Below are 23,152 nucleotides of genomic sequence, written 5' to 3'. Positions count from 1 at the left end.
ACTGTCTTCAGAAATCTCTATTAATTTTTTTTCCAAGCCAGCACTTAGCACTACCTAGACAGAGCTGGCAACCTGACTAATGGCATTTTTTAATCTTAGTATCATGTTTCTTCAGTATTTTCATTGGTGACATTTTTCTCTTAGATCTTCATTTTCTAGAGATGTACCACAGCTTTTTATTAAGCTTTCTGGCTACCAGGAACTCCAGCAGGGCACCAGAAAATAGTGCTATAAAAGACAATTAGGATACTGCCTGTGAACTTGCCTGGACCTGCCTACATCCACCAAAGCTATTTCCACCGAAGGGTGGCTTGCAACATGCTAGGCACAAGCTGTGTTTAATTCAGCAGCAGTGTGGTCAGGACCTTGTTAAGCTCCCCGTGGAGTTACACGGGATTTATACCAGTATGATTGTAATTAAGATTTAACTGTGACATCTAGCTGTAAAAATTTCTCTCCTTCCAATTTCCAGTGGCTGTAGAGCTCAATCTTCTCAAACACTTATCTTCTTTTCCATTGAAATTGCATGCAGGTACCCCAGAGCACATGAACACATTTAACACTCAAGACTCCAGTGCTGTCTTTAAGGAATTGCCATAAATAATGGAAAATCCATGACCTAAAAAAAAAACAAAATAAAACAAACACCAAAAAATCCCAAAACTCTAATAATCCATGATACACATTTTTCATCAGCACTATACAGCCTTGCTGCAGGTGCAGTTTTGCAGATACTGTAATTTTTTTTTTTTTTCAGTCTGGAAACCAGTCACAATTCATAAAGATTATAAAACACATGATTTTATAAAACTCCATTTTACATTCATAGGAAGACTTTGCTTTTGCAGCTCAGCTTTCATTGGCTAATCTTGGTTTTCCCATGATGGATATACCATGGACATTTGTAAAAATAAATAATAGAAGCAAACTAAAAAGTGTATTAACAACCTCTCTATAATCATACAGGAGCTTTGTGCTTGGGTAGTAGGCATAGACAGCTGCTCACACATTGGTCAACAAAAAGCAAATCATCTCAGGTTTTTTATTAGAGGAAACTCCCCTCCCACCCCCCTCCTTGATTTTTGGATAAATGTAGCCTGTGATGAAGTCAGCAAGCACCAGTCAAGCCCAGACTCCTCCTCCACTTTGTGAATGTGTTCCCCCCCATCAAGGTATTTGTTGGTCTCCTCGTTCCTCCCTCTTCTCTGCCCCTCATCTTTTTGCCGAAGCACCAAACAAATGACCCACTGACCACAAAAAACCACTGCCCATCATATGATCCACTCAGAAGAGATGCAGCTAAAATACTTGATTAAGGTAATGATCTAACACCATTCTTTGCCTCAGTCATGGACTACACTGCATTTATTTATCCCATTGCCAATTCCAGTCAAGATTTCTACCATACACTGTGCCAGAGACAACTGGAAAAGCCTCAGAGAAGCCTTGAGTGAAGAAGATGGATATCCGTTTCAGGATGGACTTAGGCAGTACCCATGAAATGAGTACCTGGTTATGCCTTGCACATAACTAATATTTGAAACTTGGATTACCTACAAATAAAAGTACTATGGAGCTGGATCTCCTTCCAAGTCTATTCCCCAGATAAATGGTAGAAAGAAAAGAGATTAATTAATCCCAACCATTGAGATAGACATGAGCAGCTGCATAGATGAACTCTAGTCTCGAGCAACCAAGACTCACACCACCAGGCAACTGTGTCGTTCTGATAGTGCAGGAAGAACGGACTGAATGCCAAGAGCCACACTGCCTGAATTGTTAGTGGTGAAATAGAAACCAGCCCTCCCCACATGCGCAGTTTGAGTCAGAAATCCCAGGCATGGGGCCCAATACCCTCAGCACCAAGAGGACATAAATCTAAAGCTAGATAACATGAAACATGGGCAACAACAGGGTGTTAGCAGCCTCCCTCCACCCCAATCTGAAGCTCCTTTCCATGTGCTGCAGAACACACTTTTGAGGTCAAGAGCTCCAGAGTAACTCTTGAAGCTCTTTCAGGAACAAGCTAGAGATCATTATGGTGCTTGAAAAGCTATAGTACAGAGATTGTACCGTCAGTGTCTTATGTAGAAGTGCTCTATCTGCTGGATAGTGCTCTGCTGGATAGAGCACTTGAGCAGTTCCCTTCTCTACCTGAAAGGTTCAAGCTCCCTGCCCTAACCACAGGGCACAACTCCAGGCTCTCTGGTGAAAATCACATAAATATGGCTGGGAAACTCACCTGGAAAAAGTGGGACTCATGTTCCAGTCTCTGCTCTAAGGCCAACGAAGATGTTTTCCTATCCATTAATTCTGCAATGAAAAAAAGAAATCACTCTAAACACTCTGGAAACACACTGGAGAAGTTCCTAAGAACACATCAAAGGCAATTTCATTAATGTAACAACTAAAAAAAACATTAAATGGTAGCCACTGAGTCTTGGGGCTTTTTTCTGCACCACAAGAGGAACTAAGAACACCTCTTCAAAAAGGAGAAAAATCCTTTTCCCAAAATGGGAGCAGGGGAGGGAACTGAGCATGGATTTTTCACACCTTCAGTAAGAGCACTAATCTCTAGGTTTTGGGAATGGGGAGTCACAAAAGAGGCAAGCACAACCTGTGAAAGAAACAATGCACTGATGCATTCCTTTGAGGTTTTAGGGATCTTGTCCTGAGAGCTGGGACCGTCCTGCTCCTCTAAGAACATAAAGTAGCTCTTCCATGTTTGGAGACATAAATCTAACTGAAGTGTGAGCCTCAGCTGCAGACATCCCGATTTTCTTATGTTATTAAGACATGCTGACATTTAGCTGACTGAAGGTGATGAGCTGTGTAATGGTCACAGTAAGATAATTCACGTCAGTGCTCACAGGCAGCCATTGTGTAAAGACTGGGTGGGTGACTTTACTCAACAACAGGAAAATACAAACTACCTCATCCTAGCTACCAGCAAGTGTTTGGGAGACCTGTCTAGTTGCCATGTTTCATACAATTGTCCTTGGGATTGCTACTACAGAGACATGTATTATGTTTGCAATTCCCCTTAATCAGAAGAGAGAGATGAGATTAGTTCCAAAAGGGTTATTACTATTTATTTCTCTAGTTGCTGCTTTTCTGGGTTATGATTTAGATGAAATTTCAGTAAATTTGTATTCTTTTTTGTCCTGCAGACTTTTCCAGACTACTTGCAAAGCCACAGACATCAAGAAGGAAAAAGGTAGGCCATAAAAATAGATATTCTAGAGAAAATAGAACTATCATTAATAAACAACTGAAGAGAAAAATTTTGGAACCTGAATATTTAGAGTTTCAAAAGAACAGCTTTCTCTCTCCCTGACACAAGCAATTTCCAAACTGTAAAACAGGTTGGAATTGTCATTCACTTTCAGTAGCATTAGACACAGAGAGCAAGAAGCAGGGGGGGGAAAGCAGAATTGACACAGTTCAGGAGCACTTAGAACTTGCTATCTAGAGAAACATCTGCTTTACTTCCACCACAGATTAATGAAACACCTCACTAACATTGTGCATTTGTGGAGAGCATGAAGGTCTGTAGGCAGCACGCGTATTTCACAGGGCGCACCACTCCTGTGCTTTGCTTCTGAGCATCACCACCAGAGGCTTTTTAAGACTCTACAGCCATGGAATTAGCTGTGGTATTGCCAGCCAGCTGTGTATTCTCCATGGACTTTGGAACAAGCTATAAAAGTAAAAAGAAAAACATACTTTGCCAGCTCTTCACAAAACAGAGCCAGCACTTTAAAACCAAGTGGGTCCTTTTCCGCCCGGCGAATCGTGAGGTCGGCCTCACAGGTCACCACTCGGGATTACGTCAGGGACCAACTGGTTGGGTTCAGGCAGCCTTGGGTTGGTCTGGCAGGCTGCATGAAGTGAACAAAAGCCAGACCAAGACAAGAAGTTGAGGGAATGGGATAGGAGGAAATTAAGAAGACTGTTCCAAAGGTTTTTAAATTATGATGCCCGTGTTGTTGCAATACTATTGGAAAACTAAATTAATTGCTCCTTTCCTTGCTCCCCTCCTGCTGTGGCCATATTTATTTTAGCTAAGGGCCTGAGCCACTAAAGATGCTTCCAATTTCCATGCTGTCCAAATGCTTGTAATCACAGATTTACAATAAACTGAGCTATCATGAAAAACAAGGCTGCTCATTAGGTGGCTCTCAGCCTTCAAAATTTTCAAGACAACAGAAGTACTGGGAGGTAACAAATCTGCCATAGAGAGGGCTAATTTCCAAAAATTTCAGAGCACCCTTTTCCTTAAAAGCAGCGGACTTTAAAGAATTTCTGTTCAGGAACTCAAAAGGTGAGGTACTTTGACTCTACGGTCAGTCTACAGTCACTACTGAAAAAAGAAAAGCTAACTATCTTTTTAAGATTTTAGTTTACAGTTACATTACTGGAAAGCCAAAGATTTTCTAATCACTGTAAAACCACATAATAAAAGCAGAGTCCATTTTCTGTAGAAACCAGAGGTTCTGTAACTTCACAATCAATCTGTAGGATAAATTGCAAGGATGGTGCTAGATGGAAACAAATTTTATTTAATACATCACAGTAAAAATCATCTAAATTTTGTTCATCAGAGCTTCACTTGGCACAGGTTATCAGAATCTCATTGGCAGCACTCCAAGAAAACACTACTTGTTATTTTTAAGATCTATCACCCTTTTTTGAGTAATTTTGTAGCCATTAAACAGCCCTTGAGAGCAATCACAGCTATGTATACTAGCAAGTTCCCTGTACAGCACAAAGAACTATCTTAAATTGAAATGGTAAAGTATGAGAAGTTTCTTTCATTTGTCCTTCTCCCCTTAAACATCCAATATGTTGGGTTGTTTTCTATTTCTTCTTACTCTTCTGAGTTTTGTTTCTTCTTAGTTCACTCATGTAATTCATTGCAGACTTCAGGACAGTAACCTCTGTAGAAATTGCTAGTGGCCCACAGAGCTAGCATAAAATAAAAAGTTACAAGTCTACATAACCTTAATTTTATGGTTATAAGCTATATTTACTGCAATAACATAAGTTTGAAAAGACTGCTAAGTGTTCAGTGTGGGAATGCAGGGAATTTCTCTCAAGTTAGTTTTATGGAGAAATGCGTTGTTAAACTGTAGGAAAGGTTACAGTCCTTTCAAGTGCTCCAGAGCTGAATGCCTATTAGGCATTTTTAGGGTATGTATAAAATACCCCAATCACTCCCTCAATATCACTCACAGAAATTCAGATTCAGGACCTTTCCTCTGTTCAAGTCCCTTTGGTTTTAACAGTGTAAACTGACCTGAGTGAGAATGTTATCAAGGATCAAGGTGGTAGAATTTGCTCTTTAACTCTTGCCCATCTGGACTTCTTTGACTTGGAAGTGTTTCTCATCGTAGCATATAGACATGAGTGAGTGCACAGCAAAGCTGAAACTTTATGAACATGAGAGATGGGAGTGCTCCTAATATTTCTATCCTGATTTTATCTAATGAGTCTGGGCAGGCTACAGTCACCTGAGTGACTCAGTTTCTCCACCTGTAAAACTGCAATGACTACTTTCAAATACGTGGGATCCTTTTGTGACCTGCCAAAGAACAAATGCTAACCAAGAGAACGTACTGTTGCTCCACACATTTCTCAGCCTCTCCTGCCCTCAGTCCCTCACTCTTCCCTGCCAAGGTATGTGCCCACTCTCTTTGCTGGGTGACCACACAATAAGCTGGACTGAACACTGCCTGTAGACAAAGACTTAACAGGATGCCTGTGTTACGGAGTCAACCTGCTCAGAGTCAACCTTGCTCATTAAATCCATGCACACTGCCTCCAGAAGGTGGATTGGCACAACTGTTATGTGACAGAACCAGCCAGAATGTGGAGACAGGGTCAGAAGACGTGTCTGCACAATAGACACTGCCCCATCTGCCCCTGAATGTGTTCCTGATGTGTCATGGCTCAGGGAAGATGGCAGGGAAGAGAGAAGCCTGCACTGAAGGTTATGCACTGCTCAGGGTACCCTGCAGCTTCTTGGTTTGATACACAACACACCCCAGTCTTTTGAAAAATCTCCTTTCTTACTTTCATGATTTTAAATTATGCCTGTTATCCACATCTACTGCAAATGTTGAACTTTCTCTCATCTCCTTGTTGCTCACATCATTATCATTTTAATTTTGCATTTATTCTTTATAGGAAACAGTTTATTATTTTTTACAGAACATCAAGAGGATCTGAACCTGAAACAAGTCTTTGCAATCCAGCCTACACTGTCATCTAAAAAATGAAAAAAAAATTGTGTGATAGAGAAACTGAGGAACAAATGCTTTCTGGCAATTGCTTTCTCTTTCAGGCATCAGGGTTTTTTAGAGTGCAAGGAAAAATTTTTTATCTTCCAGCTACAGTTTGCTAGCAGCATCTTTTGGTTTTAAATGCCTAATGATCTACTCTTCCAGTGGAGGTCATGAAAATAAATTTTTGACTGGCCAAACAACCCCTTGAAGTTCAGTTTACCTTCTGCCAGGTTTCTGAAAAATGGTAATGTCATTCTGCAATGCCCTCTGCTGGGAGATGCAGCATGGAGCTGGAAGGAGAGCTACCAATTCCCATCCTCCAGCAAGGAACAGATATTTGCAATGAGATGGATGGAATTTTCACCTTCTGTATGAAATCCTGACCCTGATGAAATCAGTGAGGTCCTAGCTTTTAATTTTCACTTTGCCCTTAAACATTCTTCCTTCTGAAAACTGCACTGGAGGAAAAAAAAAAAAAAAAACACCAAACAAAAAACTGTTTATTTCAAGTCCAAATGAAAACCTCATTACTCACAGATATAAAGATCTCTTTTTAGCATTTGAGCTCTAGAGGGAGGTTTTATGAAGAAGCTTTCACCTGAAAAAGTGTTTCTTCTTCTTGCCATTCTTTTAAGTCTTTTAACTATAAAAATCTCTACAAAATCACACATGCAAATGGCATTCATATTATACAGGTATGATTCTGCCTAACATATATTTTCACTGACCAGGATTCTTGTAAAAAAGAAAAAAAGAAAAGATTCTTGTAAAAAAAGAAAAGAAAGCTATGCAGTGAAACAAAGTTCACTGCTATGCAGTGAAATAAAAGAGTGTATCTGGAACCCGATGTGTGACAACACCAGCCCTGCCAGCTGCCACATCTGTCTGCCTTGGAGATGCATCATCCTGGGGCCTCAGGAAGAAAAATCTGAATCTGCCCCACTGAGGAGCAGGATATGAGTGTGGAGCTCACACAAACAGCACCTTCACCCCCACATGCACACTCACACCATGCCCCTGTGGCTTAGGGAATAGCTTTTCCTAGTTCACAACTCTTCTAGAGAATCATCCCTGAAAAATATTTTCCAGCCTTGGCAAGGGTGATGGAACACTATCTCTGTTTTGGTTTCAGCTCCTTCAGCTAGGCTGGTTTTACATGATGTTTGTCTCTCACCACAGCTGTGCAGTGGGCATCCAGCAGGAAGAATTTTTCCACAGTAGTCCCCAGTCCTCTGTGCTTGATGCTTTCTCCTTCCTACTCATGTTCTTATAGCCTAGGTCCTACCTGGCAGGCCAATTATCTTATATCTCCTACTTATTATTATTTCTATCGGTTAAATGGAAACATTTTCACCTTGTGATATGTTCTCTGCACTGACCTGCTGGATCACCATGTGCCTCCCTTGGCTCCACTTTACAGGGACTGACACCCTTGGTGCCAGAGAATGCAGGTGCAGTAAAGCTGCACAGTGCCTGGCAACACCATTTTTATTTGAAGTTACACATAATTATCATTGATTTGAAAGCGTGATCTCCTTGTTACACAGCCTTACAAGATGACAGTTTTTTTCCAGAAACTACTTTCCAGTGTTTGTCATGCCCTCACGGGGATCGAAATGTTATGGTTATAAGAAGCTTTGAGGATTATGCCACATTCATTAAAAGGCCCCTAGACAAGTATTTTTTTTGTTTTGTATACTGTCCTGAAAAATCTTCTGCTTCTCCTGGTAAGCACCATGTCACACTCATTTGAAAATGAGCATGTATGTTTACAAACATCCAAAAGTGAGTTGACCCCTCACAGCAAGGACTAAGATTTCCATTCTGGACACTTACCTGTTCTTCTCAGGAACAGTTTCCTTTACAAGAGAACTGTGTAGCCCAGGCAACAGGTGGTGGCTGCTCACATACTCTAACCTTGAAATTATTAATTGAGAGGAAGGTTGGAAGTAACTGGAAGTTTTTCCAGTCCTCATGCCCCTCATGGGTAAGGCAGCTGTGCCAGCAAACTGAACTGAAAATCCACCCTCTCAGCTGGCACCTTCAATGGAAGCATTGACAGTGAAGTCCAAGCCTGGGACAGCCTCCAGCTTAAGCTGTCCTTTGATCCGAGTCTGTCTCTCAACATCACAAACCAGTGTTATATGAGGAATCTTGCACATACTGTTGGTTTTGCTGCTCTCAAGAAGCTGTCTCCCAGTCTGGTATCTTTCATAAAAAAAAATTTAATTCACAGGAATGCTTGCTAGTTGTTAAATATATGGCCAAAAATCTAGATTTAGCCCTGAATTTTCTCATGTTGATGCACTGTACTACTAATAAGAAATAAGCAATGTCACTAAAAATGATGTTATACTGGATTGTGATGAGGAACAGGATTACAGTAATATCCTGCAGCTGGGAGCAACGAGTTGTACAGTTCTACTTATGCTGGAGGCAGCAGAACACCTTGGGGAGAGGCAGTCACTGCATTACCTCCATCCCAACTTCTGGTGGAAGAGATTGGAAGGCAGAAAGGCCTGTAACATGCCATCACGTATCAAGAAGAAGAGTGCCTCCCTGCAATCATTTTCCTCTTGTCTGGCAATGGGTAGCACTCAGAAACTACTTTGGTATTACCAGGCTCTGCTGACCTCTTACCATTACCTGAGCCCCCAAGAGTTCATTGTTCAGAGAAGTGGGCTAAGAAGAGCTCTAGTCAGCCTCAAGTTAGGCTCACTTTGGTTCCCAGAGAAAAGAGAAGAGGGAAATTAACATCCTGCCCTAGAAAATTTTTTTTTTCCTTCATCACTGTTATGGCAAAATCCAGTTTTACCAGCATTACTGAGAAAGCTTTCAGTAGCTTGAGGATTAGAGAACATTATGGCTTCCACCCAGGACAGCCTTCCGGCTTTCTGTCCTCTCTTCCTAAGGATATATTGAGACAGTATATAAGAAGAGAGAAAGAAAGAAGCCATCATCATCAAAGTAGTCATTCTGTACTTTTCCAGCCCTCAGCAATCAGTAACCTTTCCATTTGCACCCAAGCAGTCAGTAGGAGACATGATTTGAACAAGCTACTTCACTGATTTCCTAAGAGAGGACAAAATTCAGGGCATGACCTCTACTCCTTCCTTCTGGCCACAGCTTAGCTGAAGGCCCAGTATGTCAGATTCACCTCCATGTGATTCCAGGGACTAGTCTGGAATCAATTTGACCCAGTAAGTCTCTTTGATTGCATCAGGCCTTTCAGAAGTTTTGAACAACAAGGATCTAAACAGCAGGCAGCAATCTGCACAAAGCCAATCTTTTCAGTTCAACAATTTTTAAAGGTCTGTGTCTTTTTTCTTTTTCTTTTTCTTTTTGGTTTCAAATGCTTTCCAACTGAGCAAATGCTGCAACGAGTTCATGGGAGAAGGCCTCGAGGCACCCCTGACTTTGGCACCGTCATCCCATAGACACTCCATACATTTTTGGCACCTTGCAACAGACATGCTGACAGCCACAGGATTGATGGAAAGGGAAAGAAGCTGTTTTGCAGTCAGAAGAGAACATACTCAGATTTCTAAGGCCATTTGAAAGAATGCCAGAATGATACTGGATTTCGGCATTCTTAAGCTCCTTTAAGATGATGCAGCAAGTGGTCTTTTCCACATGTGATGATGTATTTCAGGACAAGAGTTTCTCCAAGATTTTCCAAGCCTGTGGGCTCCTGATCCTTTTTCAAATTAAAGAGATGATAGCATACTGGGGAGAATTGTGATTAGTTTAAACTCTCCACAGCTGCAAGAGATGAATGTAAAATTCCACCCAAAAATCCACTTCTTCTGGATTGAATTTACCTACATGACACAGAGTCCTGGCCAAGGGACCACTTAAAAGGGCTGGAGCAGCATCAATGCTATTTAGTTTCTTCCATCACATCAACTCAGGAGAGGCTCACAACTCTTCTTCCCAACACGTCTCCCTCAGCAGCACTGCCATGGATCAGGCAGGGTATTAACAGTGACCTGAGATATGTGGGGAGGAAAATGGAACAATGAAATAAAAGCTTAAGTATGAGGGAATTCAGACAGGGTTTGCAACACATTAATTGAAATGCACAGACAATTGTAAAATACCTTGTTACAGAGAGGCTTTGCTTGGAGCTCTTAAGGACAGCAGAACCCACTTCATCACAGGCTGAGAAATTTAGAGCCATCTTGGCAACGGGAGGGTAAAGCACTGTGCCTTCCGTCTCAGCTGACCTAAGGAGATGGCAATGCTCTGTTTAGCTTAACAGGACCTCTCCCTCTAAATTGCTTCATTATACTTCTAAAAGAATAAAATAATATGCTGCCCTTGGAAGACTGGTGACTGACACCTCCCACGTCTGTCTGGATTTATTATCAGGGCCATAGGTGAGACCCACCTTTATGGGGCTTTCCTCAAAAATGCCTGCCCCGACTTCCCGGGCTCTATTGGGGATGCCAGCTGGGGAGTGATCCTGGTTTTAAGGGGACTGAGGCCGCTCGCTCCACAACTGTTCCTAATCTACGCCAAAAACAAAAACCAAAAAATTTAAAAAACAAAAACAGGTTTTTCCCGCGAAACTTAGCAAAGCTTAACCCTTTGGTTTTGCTCTAAACAGACCAATATCCAGCCCCGTGAACTGCATGACAGATGCATGAAGTTTAACCTCTATTTTAAACCTTTCACTGAGCCCCGTGAGGAAGACAGACCCTGGCACCAAACCCTGCTCCCTCTCGGGGAAGTAGTCATGGTAAAGCGGGAAAGCTAAGTGTGGCATGCGTAGTCGTGGCCGAGTGGTTAAGGCGATGGACTAGAAATCCATTGGGGTCTCCCCGCGCAGGTTCGAATCCTGCCGACTACGGCCGCGGTTCCGTGGCTTTGTGTTTTCCTTTTTTCTTCTTTTTCCGGTAGTTCACTGCCGAACGCCGGGAGCGGCGCAGCGGGGCGGCAGCCACGGCCCGACCCCGCAGGAGCCCCGGAACCGCCTCCGCCGCAGCGGGGCGAGAGGGCAGACCCCGCCCCTGCCAGCGCCGCGGGGCCGCCTTGGCAACCGCGGGGCGGCAAGATGGCGGATGATCTAGACCGGCTGCTGGACGAGGTGGAGAGGCGGCTGTGCCAGCGGCACGGCACCGGCGAGGAGCACGAGGCGGAGAGGCGGCTGTGCCAGCGGCACGGCATCGGCGAGGAGGAGCCCGCGGCGGCCAAGGAGGGCAGGTTAGCGCTCCCGCCGCGCTCCCGCCCCTCACACACCCTCCCCGCCGAGCCAGGCGCCGCCTGGGGGGCGCGCAGCCGTCCCGCCTGCCCCGTGCGGCCGGACCGCCCAAGAGCCCAGAACAGGCGGGCTCGGGAGCCGGAGCCGGGCCGACGGTCGGCGGGTGTCACCTGCAGCCCGTGGTTTTGAAAGACCCAAATGATGTGCCAGCGAGTTTAGTTATTTCAGACAGTCTTTGTCGCCTGCGCGTACCGCAGCCTTGGATTAAATATGGCGTTAAAAGCTGCAGTAATTTGCCTCTGAGTTAGGGTTGGGGATTACTTGGCTCTGTTACTGACCTTATGATATAACCTCTCTGTATGTAACTGACCTCAAATATCTATAAATCTCGCGATTTAGAGCAGGAAGAACTTTAGCAATAGCATTATCAAATTTTTTATTCTCTTGATACTTCAGTCATTTCACTGAAATCACAGAATATTCAGAATTGGAAGGGACACACAAGGATTCATTGATGTCCAACTCCTGGCCCTGCCCAGGACACTGCAGGAGTCACACCGTGTGTCTGAGAGCATTGTCCAGAGGCTTCTTGGGCTCTGGCAGGCTGTGCTGTGACCATTTCCCTGGGAGCTGTTCCAGTGCCCAAACACCCTCTGGATGAAGAAACTTTTCCTGATGTCCAGCCTAAACCTCCTCTGACACAGCTTCATGCTCTTCCCTCTGGTCTGCTTTTTTCTGTTCATACTTTGTTAATCATATCCACTACAGTAAGCACTTAGCTTACATGCTACACTTTGAGGTATGTGCCTCAAATTCCACAGTTTTCAAAATGGTGATTTTGCCAGTTTGGTCCTGGCAGGGTCATTGCTTACAGTACTGCCAAGCATTCTGTGTCTGACATCCCAGCCTGCCCTCAAGCTTCCATCGCAGACATCAGGTATCCATCCTGGCCCTGAGGTTTCCATCCTGGCTCTGATAGGCATCTTTGCCTGCCCTCAGTTTTCCATCCTGACCATCAGATTTACATCCCAGCCCTTACAGGCATCTCAGACTCCCTTTGGAAGGTCTGTGGACCAGAGAGGCTTGGCCAGATATCTCCACAGGTGAGCTGCTGAGCACTTTCCCAACACACATTTCAGAGTCTCAGGAAAGGATCTTGAAGAATCCAGTGACTAATGCAAGACTAGCACCTTTGGTCACATTACTGGACTTCCACATTGTTTGCATAATGGTTAGATGAGCACTTAATTTTAGTCTATCTAATTACAATCTTGGAAAAAAAATTACGTCGTTTTCTTCTTTCTCAGGAGTAGATTTGTTCTTGATTGGTTAATGCAGTGGTACTACAGGCCTCTTTCTTTGACAAAGAGCTAGCAAACAGCAGACTTGAGTGTTACTTGAGCAAAAGCAAGTGCAGGTGATCTTTCTAAATGCATCCAGGAATTCTCCTCAGGACACATTCAGTTGTGTAGCTTGAGTAGAGACCTTCCTCTGACCTTATCATATTCCTGCTGCTGAAGGTAAGTGTGAAAAATCAGGGTTGTCCAGTTAATTGCCCAGTAGTAGCAGGGGTTATACTGTCATACTTTTATTCACAGTTGGGAGTGGTTGGAAATTAAAAGAAGCAAGCAAAAATAAGACCTATGATGGGACAACTCAACAGTGACTGAAAGGTGTTATCCTGCAGTTTGCATCTGTTCAGTCGTGATTTGGATGGCTTACCTGAGATACTACAAAAATATTAGGGGGAAAAGGCTGTAACTGTTTATATTTTTTAACTCACAGTTCTTAGAATTGCTGTAGTCTTGCTACAAAAATGAAGGCTGATTTATTTATTTTTCAGATCAGCTAAAGTGTTAATGAGTGCTGGCAGCAGCGAAGAAGATCTAGACAACATTATTGATGAAATCTGTAATGACAGCAGCTTTACCAAAACACCTCCGGTGAGTAGGGTTTGCAGAAATTCAGAACAAGTCAGATTCAACAATGGAAGTAAAAGCACCATAAGCTAAAACTTTTAAAGCAAAACATGAATGAAAGCAAGCTGTAGAATAAACTTGGAAAGTAAAGCAGAAAGGGAAATGCAGTAATCCTGTGGTGAGGAACAGGAGAGATGTCCTTACCTAGGCAATAACAGGAAATTAAAGAACATGCTAGTTCAAAATAGAGCATAGTGTCAATGCTCAGAATCACAGAATGGTCACAGTTGGAAGAGGGACCTCTGGAGATCATCTGGTCCAAGCACCTGCTTAAGCAGGACTGCCTAGAGCGAGTTGCCCAGGACTCTGTCCAAATGGCTTTCAGTTATCCCTGAGGATGTAGACTGCAGCCTCTCTAAGTAGCCTGTTGCAGTGTTTGACCACCCTCACAAGTCATAAATGTTTTTTGTACATTTGAGTGGAAATTCTTGTACTTCAGTTTGCACCTATTGCCTCTCCTGTCAGTGATCCCACTGAGAGGAATCTGGCTACGTGTTCGTTATTTCTCCCTGACATACCTTCATAAGGTTATCCTGACCATTGTTTTCTCTAGGCTAAACAATTCCAACTCTCCTAGCTGATACCTGGATGTCAGGTGGTCTAAATCCTTAAGGACCTTCATGGTCCTTTCCTGGGCCCACTCCATTATGTCCATGCTTCTTTTGTATGGGACATAGTGCTCCAGACATGTCTGTGAGGTCGTATCTGGAGTAATGTGATCTGTTCTGGTCTCTCAAATACAAGAGATGAAGCTACTGGAGAACCTCCAGCAAAGGCCCATGGAGATGGTTAAGGGACTGAAATGCCTGTCTTATGAGGAGCAGCTGAGAGAGCTGGGACTGTTCAGTCTGGAGAAGAAAAGGCTCCAGGGGGATCTTATCAATGTGTATAAATAGCTGTGGATGTATTAAAGGAGGGGCCAGGCTCTCCTCCATAGTGCCCAGTGACAGGAGAAGAGGCAGTGGGCATACATGAAAACACACTAAATACCATCTGTACACAAGAAAACAAACACTTTTCTTACTATGAGGGTGACTAAACACAGGGACAATCTTCACTGAGAGGTTGTGGAGTCTCCGTCTGTGGAGGTGTTCAAAATGCAGCTGGACACAGTCCTTGGTGAGCTGCTGTAACTGACCCTGTTTTGAGCAGGGAAGGATCCCTTCCAGCTGAAATGATTCTTTGATTCTGTCTCATCAGTGCTGAGTAGAGAGGAGGGATCACTTCCCTGGACATGCTGGCAGCATCCCTCCTAATGCATCCCAAGATACTGTTGGCCCTCTGTGCTGCAAGGACGCGTTGCTGGCTCATGGTCAGCTTGTTATTGACTGAATTTCCCACAGCCCTCTCTGCAAAGCTGCTTTCTGGCTGGTCAGCCCACGTGCTGTTCTGTGCATAAGGATTATTCCTCCCCTGGGGTGAGAGTTTGCATTTCACCTTAGCTGAACTTGAAAAGATTCTTCTCACCCCGTTTCTGGAAGTCATTTGAGGTCCTTCTTAATGGCAGCTCAGTCATCTGATACATCAACCACTGCTCCCCATTTTGTATCCTCTGCAAACGTCTTGTCACTTCACAGCAGGAGATGGAGATGAAGCTGCAAATTTACATTCTCAAGGCAGTTACAATGATAGAAGGCATTGAAAATAGATATTCATTTGGGTATCATCAGTAGAAAATGGTGTTACTTACACTTCATAACCTCCTGCAGATTCCCATATTTTCACGAGTGACATTGTTTTTGTCTTGTTTTTGATTTTTTTACAGAGTGATTAAATCTGAACCAACAAAAAATACTTCTGTACATCTGAAGGAGAGAGAATTATGCCAGCAAATTTGTATCATTTTATTGTTTTATATCCCTAGAACTTCCCCTTTAGGATCTAGAGTTCTCATATTCTAGAATTCAAATAAACTCTTCTGTGTGCAGCAAATAAGAAACCTTTCAAAGACTCTGTCTTTTTGAATAATCTAAGTTTTGATGGGTTTTAATGAAACAAAAGCTAAAAAACATCAAGGAAGAGGGTTTCAAATTATAACTGTTTTTAAAAGCAAAGTTAGCAAAAGGAGGGCATGAAATACTAAGTCTTGATTGTAAAGTCTAAGTAATCATGTGGTGTGGAATTCCTTCAGCCAGAGCTGGAAATTCAATGTGGGAAGAGAAGCCTTGTTCCTCATTTACCTGTTACTTCACAGCCTGACAAACTTGAACAAGAAAATTCCCGAAGTCTTATTCTCCTTCTTTTGTTACTGAGATTTTCTGGCTCCTGGTTATTAAGTAAAACAGAATATTGTGACTTTGCTGTAATGCTGCATTTTATTCTTTGTTGTTTTTAAACAGAATTTGAAGTCTAATTCTGCAAGTCTCACGCCTGAAAGAAAAAGTCTTGTTGTACAGGCACATGGGAAAAGGTAGGTGAAAAATGTTCTGGCTTGTTGGACATTGCTTGATTATAACTTCTTATCAGGCTAATAATACTGCTGCTGTTTAATCTGTGTTGACATTTCTTAAGAAAGACACCAAGAAGAGACACAGTCTTTTTAAAGAAAAAGCAAAGATAAGCAGGTAATTTCAAAGAATTGTTAATGTGTTTTCTTGTGGTCAAAATAATTTATTATAAATTGATTAATTATTTGAACAATATCTTCCTTTGCTTTATGGACATATACATTTATCAAGTGCTGCAATATGTAGATCTTTGTATATTTGGCATAGAGAATGTTTTTCATTGAGTTTTTCTTTGAACACTTTGATAATGGAAATTTTAAAATTCTGTAGTTTACAAGCATTTGGATGCTTTGCCTATATTAAAAAAATATTTTATAAGTACTATGCTGTTAAACTAGGGAGAAATGTTATACTGCTTTCTCCAACCTGTTTTGCTGTAATTTAATATTTTTTAATGAATCCATATAGATGCTGTCCAGTGTACTTGGGTGGAAGCCTTTCACCATCTGGGATAGGAACAAATATTTCAAAAAGGTAGGAAACCTGAAAAAATATGTGCTACTTGTTTAATCATTGTTTTTATTCACAGCTGTGTTTCTGTGGTGGTACAAAATTCTGCATTTGAACTGGGCAGAACAACCTTAGAGTCATCTAAAGAAGTGGCTGCCTGTAACTGCACTTGAAATCAGCTGGTCCCTTCCAGCCCTCTCTTGTTGACCACTTGACCTTTTGTTTGTTTGAGGTGGTGAAAGATGCTTGCAAATGAGACATGAAACCAAAAATCAGTAACAAGTAGTTAAGGAAATTGCTGCTGCATTGTTATTTTTCCCTGCCTCTCTTGATCTTTCTATGTGATGCCAAGTATGTGACTTAAATCAGTGGGTTGGTTGAAATCTTCCAGAACCTGAACTGAAAATGGTCAGAGTACTTTGCAATTGCAGCTGAATTTAGCAGAGGAGGTACTTTGATGATTTATCCACAACATTCTTTAGAACATTACTGCATTTCCATGTGGCATTTTTTGTAGTAAGTAATTGTGCACTCAACAGATATTTGGGTGCTGCCCAGGTATTGTGTCAGTGAGGAAGACTAGGGAGAACATATCAAGTGAATATCAGTTTATTTTATGTGTTCAGTGAAGATAGGAACCTGTAAAAATAATACATGAACATATAATTAAATCACATACCATAATTCTGAACATGCCAGAGATGTAAAGGCATTAAGATTAGGTGACATTGCTTCTAGTCTTTCTGATTGCTGTACTTTGGCCCATTTATGGTGGATGTGTATTGCATCAGTCAGCTTCTCTGATTGTTCTTCTTTGTCCAGGGCGTGTGATCAGCTGCGTTGTACTGCTTGTGACTTCCGCGTGTCACTTTTCAATGACTACGTCTGGGATCAGTCCTGTGACTATCTTTTTTTCAGGTGTGTCTGGGGTGGCTATTAGTGTTGTGCTACCATGCTTTGGAGCTCAGTAAGAAAAGATGAAAAGCCCCTAGCAGTGCTGTGTCACCTAAAAAGCATGCATGATACCTGTTTGGGATCAGGTGGGACAGTCTGTGGGGAGCGGGAAGCAACATCTCCCAAAATCTGTTTTCATCCATTTCTGTCTCTTCTCCCATGACTCTCCCTGTGCTTTCAAAAATAATTCAAGTTTCATGGCTGAAAAGGCCAGGTTATTGCTGAAATAAGCAGGTAATCCATGTGATGGGTTGAACTCTGCCAACCAGTGCAGGGTATCTGCCATGTCAGTAACATGAATACGGGCTGTTCAGCATGTGCTTTGCACCTCACCTTCACTCATACAGACTCTGATGGTTTCAAGGCAGATGTTCTTTTTTCCACTATCAGGTGTGCTGTCATGTTCTGTGAAAATCAAATAGCTTTATTTCTTAAGATTTCTTTATTGAAATACATTATGTATTCTCTATATTCTCTATTGGTTAAGTAGAGAGGTGGGATTTTTGTTTTCTGCTTGTATTGCGATGTTTTTAATTCTTTAAATAGTTTTTGAAGACTCTAAAGTAAGGAGTTCTTATTTCCAGTTTCTCTAAAGCTAATGCCAAGACTTAGTGAAAGATAGTGTAGTAGGCACGTTCCTAACAGACATCAGATTTGGATTCCTCTTATTTTAGTACAGTCTCTGTGTGAGCTTGGTAACTGATGGCAGAGGTGGATGTGTTCAGAGTATGTGCTTGGAGAGTCACATGACAGTCAGAGAAGAACATTAATGGAGATACCGGCTCCTTTTCCATTATTTTTCCCATGTTACATCTTTGGTTATTCCAGTATTTTTCTTCCAGTCTCAAAATTCGTATTTCTTATTGAATACCATTATTTTTCCCATTACTTAAAGCAGTTTTAAAAATACCATGCTGCACTAGTCTCCTAAGATTAGTTTGATAGTGGAAAAGATTTAAACAAAAGTGAGATTCTTTTATTTACCCAAAGGCAAAATTATTTTGCTTCTCAGAACTTGAAAGTAATAAATGAAACAAAAGAAAAAACCACATGAGCGGCATTAGTATCAGATACCTGTAACATTGACTAAAATCTGTAATCTCTAGCAAGATATTTAGCTGTTAATTTTGACAAACCTGAATTTTAGAAAGCAAACTTTAAGGTTAAACATTTTCCTTCCATCAATAGGTGTCTGATCTCTTTTTCTAAAAATTCTTCCCTTGATAATTGTTTTGCATTTTCTTTATTTAATTGGGCTTGTTAATGTTGTTTTTGAGCAATTCAATGTCCAGTGGCCAGGAGGAGGTCATGAGAGCAGAGATAGCTAAAATGCTACATTTTCACTTGGATTTTTTGAAACAACTTGTTCTTGTCATAGCATGCTGATTTTTCATTTGTTATGGTTAATGGCTGCACAGGAATTATTTCTGGTTTGATGTCCATTCTACCTTCTTATGGCCATTTCATTTCAGTCACTTTAACAATCACCTTGAGTAGCAGTTCCTGATGAAAAATTTAACCCTGTAATTTTACCCATTATGCATAGCAATTTTTACAGTAAGTTTGATAAGATAAATACATTTTTGGGTAATTTTTTAACACAAGAATTAGCTTTGCTTAGTTTTCTTCACAATTCTTTCTCTGGAGGCCGACTGGAAATCTCTAAACCCAACAGATAACATTGTTTACAAAAACATCAGTCTGTGGTTTGTCTGAAAACACGGAAACTACACACTGAGACTGCTCTCAGGAAAGGAGTGTTCAAAACAGAATTCAAATATATCCCTAAATTAATCCATGACAGAAGTACTCAGAATTGTCAAGATGTCTTCTGATTTGAAATGGCCTCATGAATATTTTTTCTTTAAAAAAAAAACCCAAAACAACCCAGAATGATCCTAACTTGAATTCACTTCTTTGGCAGGAATAACATGCCTGAGCTCAGTAAACTAAGAGCAAAGATGATAAAGAAGAAAGGAGCACGTGCATATGCTTGTCAGTGCAGCTGGAGATCCATTGATGAATTAACTGACCTGCAAACAGAGCAGCAGCTTCGGTGGGTTTGTGGTAAACATGGAGAATGAAGTCTTCTTGTGTGGGATATCTACTTGTCTGGAAATGGCTCTTAAAATCAATTTGTTTCCCATGCAGTTCTCTGAGAACAGATGGAAAATTGAATACTTAGATCCAGAAATAGATTATAGCACCTTGAGACTCTTCCTCACATCTAGCAGAGAGCCTCATTTCCCATGTCTGCAGAATCCTGGATTCAAAATGGTGGGTTGGGAAACAACCATGACACACAAGCATATGAATTTCTGCACAGAAGTGAATCCTGCTCTTCTGCTTTGCTCATTGTTGTTAATGAGCAAGTGGTTGTTTATCTCTTAAAAAATTACTATGGGATCAGCTCTCATCTTCAAGGTTTCAGCACACCCCCAAACTTTACTTACTTTTACCCACCAGTAACCAAAACTGCAGGTGCTGAACATTTTCTTCCAATTCCTACTGCTTTCTTCAGAGCACTTTCTGCTGACTAAGGACTTCTACCACAATGAATTTCTTGAACTTCTCTTCAGCCCTCACTGCACAAGAGATGAAAAAATTATTGTGCAATTATTAAATGTTCAGTTTTTAAATATGCAATTTTAAAGATATTCTGAAGGGTATGTTACTCTTTTTATCAGTATTTTTAAGGGAAAAAGGCTCAAGCTTTTAAGAGTGAGAAAATATATATCCCTACTGATGTTCAAATTCAGATTTTTTTTAAGTTTCACTTACCTTTCACTTCAGCTTCTCTTTAAAAAATTTTGTATTCAGAAAGTGCAACTGTCCTGTTTCAACATACTCCCTTCCCTCAGTAACTTGTTACTTGGTGAGTTGTGTTTCTTACAGTCAGTCACTATAGTTAATGAGCTTTTTCTTTTCATTATGTATACATAACACAGAAGATAGATTTCAGTTTTATGCAGGGGGAGAGGGAGGAAGGAATAACCAGTCCTGTCATTTACTACATTGAAAAGTGTCTCAGTATGGGAAGTATGTCAGTGTTTTTGCTGTGCCGTATGTGTACCTGTACAGATAAATTCAGAATTACTTACTTTGGGCAATTCTAGCTGTACAGAGCCATTTCCTTTTTTCTGAAGTTTTGCCCATGGTTCTAATCTGTATATTTGTTCTGTTTCTGAGCCTTTCCAAAACAATTACGTGGTCTTGCAGAGGTGATTGCTGTGTCTGTCACCCTCTGAAAGAGCAGATCTCAGTAGTGATCAGAGGCATCACGCACTCTGCACCCTGCTTACCTTGTCCTTCCAAGAGTGCTTGTTCTAGAGCCTGCAGAGGCCCAGCAGTGTGCCTGGGAAGTCTGGCAGTGCTTCCTCGGTGCTCCAGACTGCTCCTTCCAGTGCCCATGCAGCCTTGCTGCAGAGTCAGAGGTGAGTTAGCTTTGGAGAGGTACTACTTGGCATGATGGTGTAGGCATATTTAGGGTCATGTATTGTTTTCAATGAATTTAGTATTTCAGGTTGAGGTTTCAACTGCTAGAGTCCAAAACTGCAGTTTCAGGACCAGGGACCAGTTGACTACTGCCCAGACAGCTCCTAAAAGAGCTCTGCTTGCCTTTCTGTCCTTTGTGAAGATGTAGCCCTGGTCTGGGCTGTATGCAATGAGTGTTCCTGGGTGTTCTTCAGGTGGGCCCAAGCGGCTTTCATGCCTAGAGAACATCAGTGCTAAGAATAAGAGAAGAACCCAGAGCTAGGTAACAAGCTCTTGGGAAGAAGAAACCTGCTTTCCATTCTTCTCAAAAAATGCATTTCAAAAAGTGCTGAGTTGTCTTGGCTTTTCTGTTTCAAGGCTATTTGAAACTCATGACAAAGTAATTCCACAGGGTTTCTTTTGGCTAGAATTGTACTGGAAATTGTGCCACAGTGTAGAAACAAGTTGGACTTGCAATCTGTGAGCCAAAAATGGGGAAAATCCTAATTCCCATCTCAGTTCATGAGACCAAGTCTTATATGACTAGGAAAGGGATGGTGGAGTGTCTCCTGTACCCTGAAGACTCCCCTGGAATAATCAGGTATATTCAAGTGTAATTAACTTGTTTCTGGCCTTGGTCAGAGTGGTGGAGTATAACAGCTTTTTGTCCAAGGGAAGTTGTAAACAGGTACAGAATAGTACTTCTTGTACAGGTTTTCAGAATTTATCATATTTCTAGATTTGAGAATAATTGCTGCATCATTAGATACAATTATTTTGTTGGAGGGAGGAGCAGTATTAAGATTTGATTCCCTTTCCTTTGCTTTCTTCAGTTAAATCTTACAAACCACTTCAAAGTCCTCAGATGAAAAGAATGTAAAGAAAGGTAAAACTAGGGCTTGAATGTTCATCTGATGAAGGTATTGTCAGATTGTACAAGGTTCTCAAGATGTTGTAGCCCAGACCCTAAGTGATATTTCTGTGTTGGTTATCTGAGATAGGAGGGATTATGTACAGAATTCTGTTTAAGAGTATGTAAAGAATTCTGTTTAAGAATGCAACTCAGCTGTTGTCGAATGGAAGTACTGGAGAAGAGTGTTGCTAAGTATAAACATGACCACTGTTTTCCTCCAATTTTTTGCTTTGGAATATTAATACCATTTCCAATTGTGAAATGGGCAAGGTGAAAAGTTAACACTTTTATTTTGCTTACTGATATGCTTTGAAATTTTCTGGCCTGTCCCATTAGTCTGCAGCAGATCCCTCAAAAAAACAAAAGCAATGAAGGATGACAAAATGAGATTCCATCAACTTCTAATATGCTGCTCTGACTTACCTTTCACTTGTTTTACCTGCAAACTATGGAGGGTGAATATAGCTCAGAAGAGTCATTATTAAGACTTGACCTGCCATTGAAGTTAACTTGCAGAAGCATAATAGCACTACATATTGCAAGCTCTGCACTGTATTATATCAAATAAAGATTTTTTTTGTCCTAACACCTATTTTAGTTTTGTACTGAAGATATTCTGCAAATGCTGCCACTTGCTGAAAGACTGCCACTTCTCTTGTTTCCTGACATGTGAGTCTTTGGGTCATGTCACCAGCACATGTGGTAGTCACACAATACATGAAGTGCTATGCTGGGAGCTGCATACACAAATTTCTCTTCCTGCCAGGCCCTTTTTTCAAAAGACCGGACATTCTGTCTGTGGTGTGACACCTGGTAACTGCAGGCAGGTGGAGTAAAGGAACATCAGGTGCTGCTCATTTGTGAGGGCTACATCTGATGCCTAGGGTTTGGCTTGTGTGCTTTGAGAAAGTTTTTCAAATGTCAGCGCTTAATAAAATGAAAAGTTGGAACTAATCTGAATCTTGTGTTGCGTGAGTTCTAGTGTACTGTTCCTATCCAAGAGGAGCCTTATGAAAATGATGTTTTTTGTCAGAAGTGTTATGACATGTCCTTAGTTCAAAAGCCTTGTCCAGCTCATAAGAAGCAATAAGTACTATTGTGTTTTCTCACATCAGTGGGGATGCAGCAAATAGAGGAGAATTAAAGAAGCTTTAACATTCTTTACCAGCTAACATGAGGAGAGCACATGAAATAGAGAGGTCATAAAGGTGAATGCGTTTGCCACTCTTCTTGGATGTTTACTGAGGATAAAAGGTGGAGGCAGGTGCTGTACAGGGTGTCAGATAGCTAAACAACTTGCAGAGTGGGGTGCTGGTAGCCTGGTGTATCAGTCATGCATTTGCTGTGGCTCATGTGCCCCAGGTCTTGCTGCAGGAAACTCTTCT

General features: G+C 41.5%; 1 protein-coding gene and 1 non-coding gene across 2 annotated transcripts; both read left to right on the top strand.

Moving 5' to 3' along the window:
• Positions 1 to 11,057: 11,057 nt before the first annotated feature.
• Positions 11,058 to 11,139, top strand: TRNAS-AGA. The gene has a single exon. It is a non-coding gene; the product is annotated as a tRNA-Ser (tRNA).
• Positions 11,140 to 11,343: 204 nt separating this feature from the next.
• Positions 11,344 to 22,708, top strand: CUNH8orf37 (chromosome unknown C8orf37 homolog). The gene is made up of 6 exons (XM_041470922.1): positions 11,344 to 11,492; positions 13,334 to 13,433; positions 15,809 to 15,879; positions 16,385 to 16,450; positions 17,249 to 17,344; positions 19,305 to 22,708. The coding sequence occupies exons 1-6, from the start codon at positions 11,344 to 11,346 to the stop codon at positions 19,462 to 19,464; spliced, it is 642 nt and encodes a 213-aa protein (XP_041326856.1). The 3' UTR covers positions 19,465 to 22,708.
• The last annotated feature ends 444 nt before the right edge of the window (positions 22,709 to 23,152 follow it).

The sequence above is a fragment of the Pyrgilauda ruficollis genome, unplaced genomic scaffold, assembly GCF_017590135.1.
Source record: "Pyrgilauda ruficollis isolate IOZ18807 unplaced genomic scaffold, ASM1759013v1 scaffold25, whole genome shotgun sequence".
NCBI lineage: Eukaryota > Metazoa > Chordata > Aves > Passeriformes > Passeridae > Pyrgilauda > Pyrgilauda ruficollis.
The sequence above is the reverse complement of the archived record's forward strand: the minus strand, read 5'-3'. Positions and strand labels throughout refer to the sequence as shown.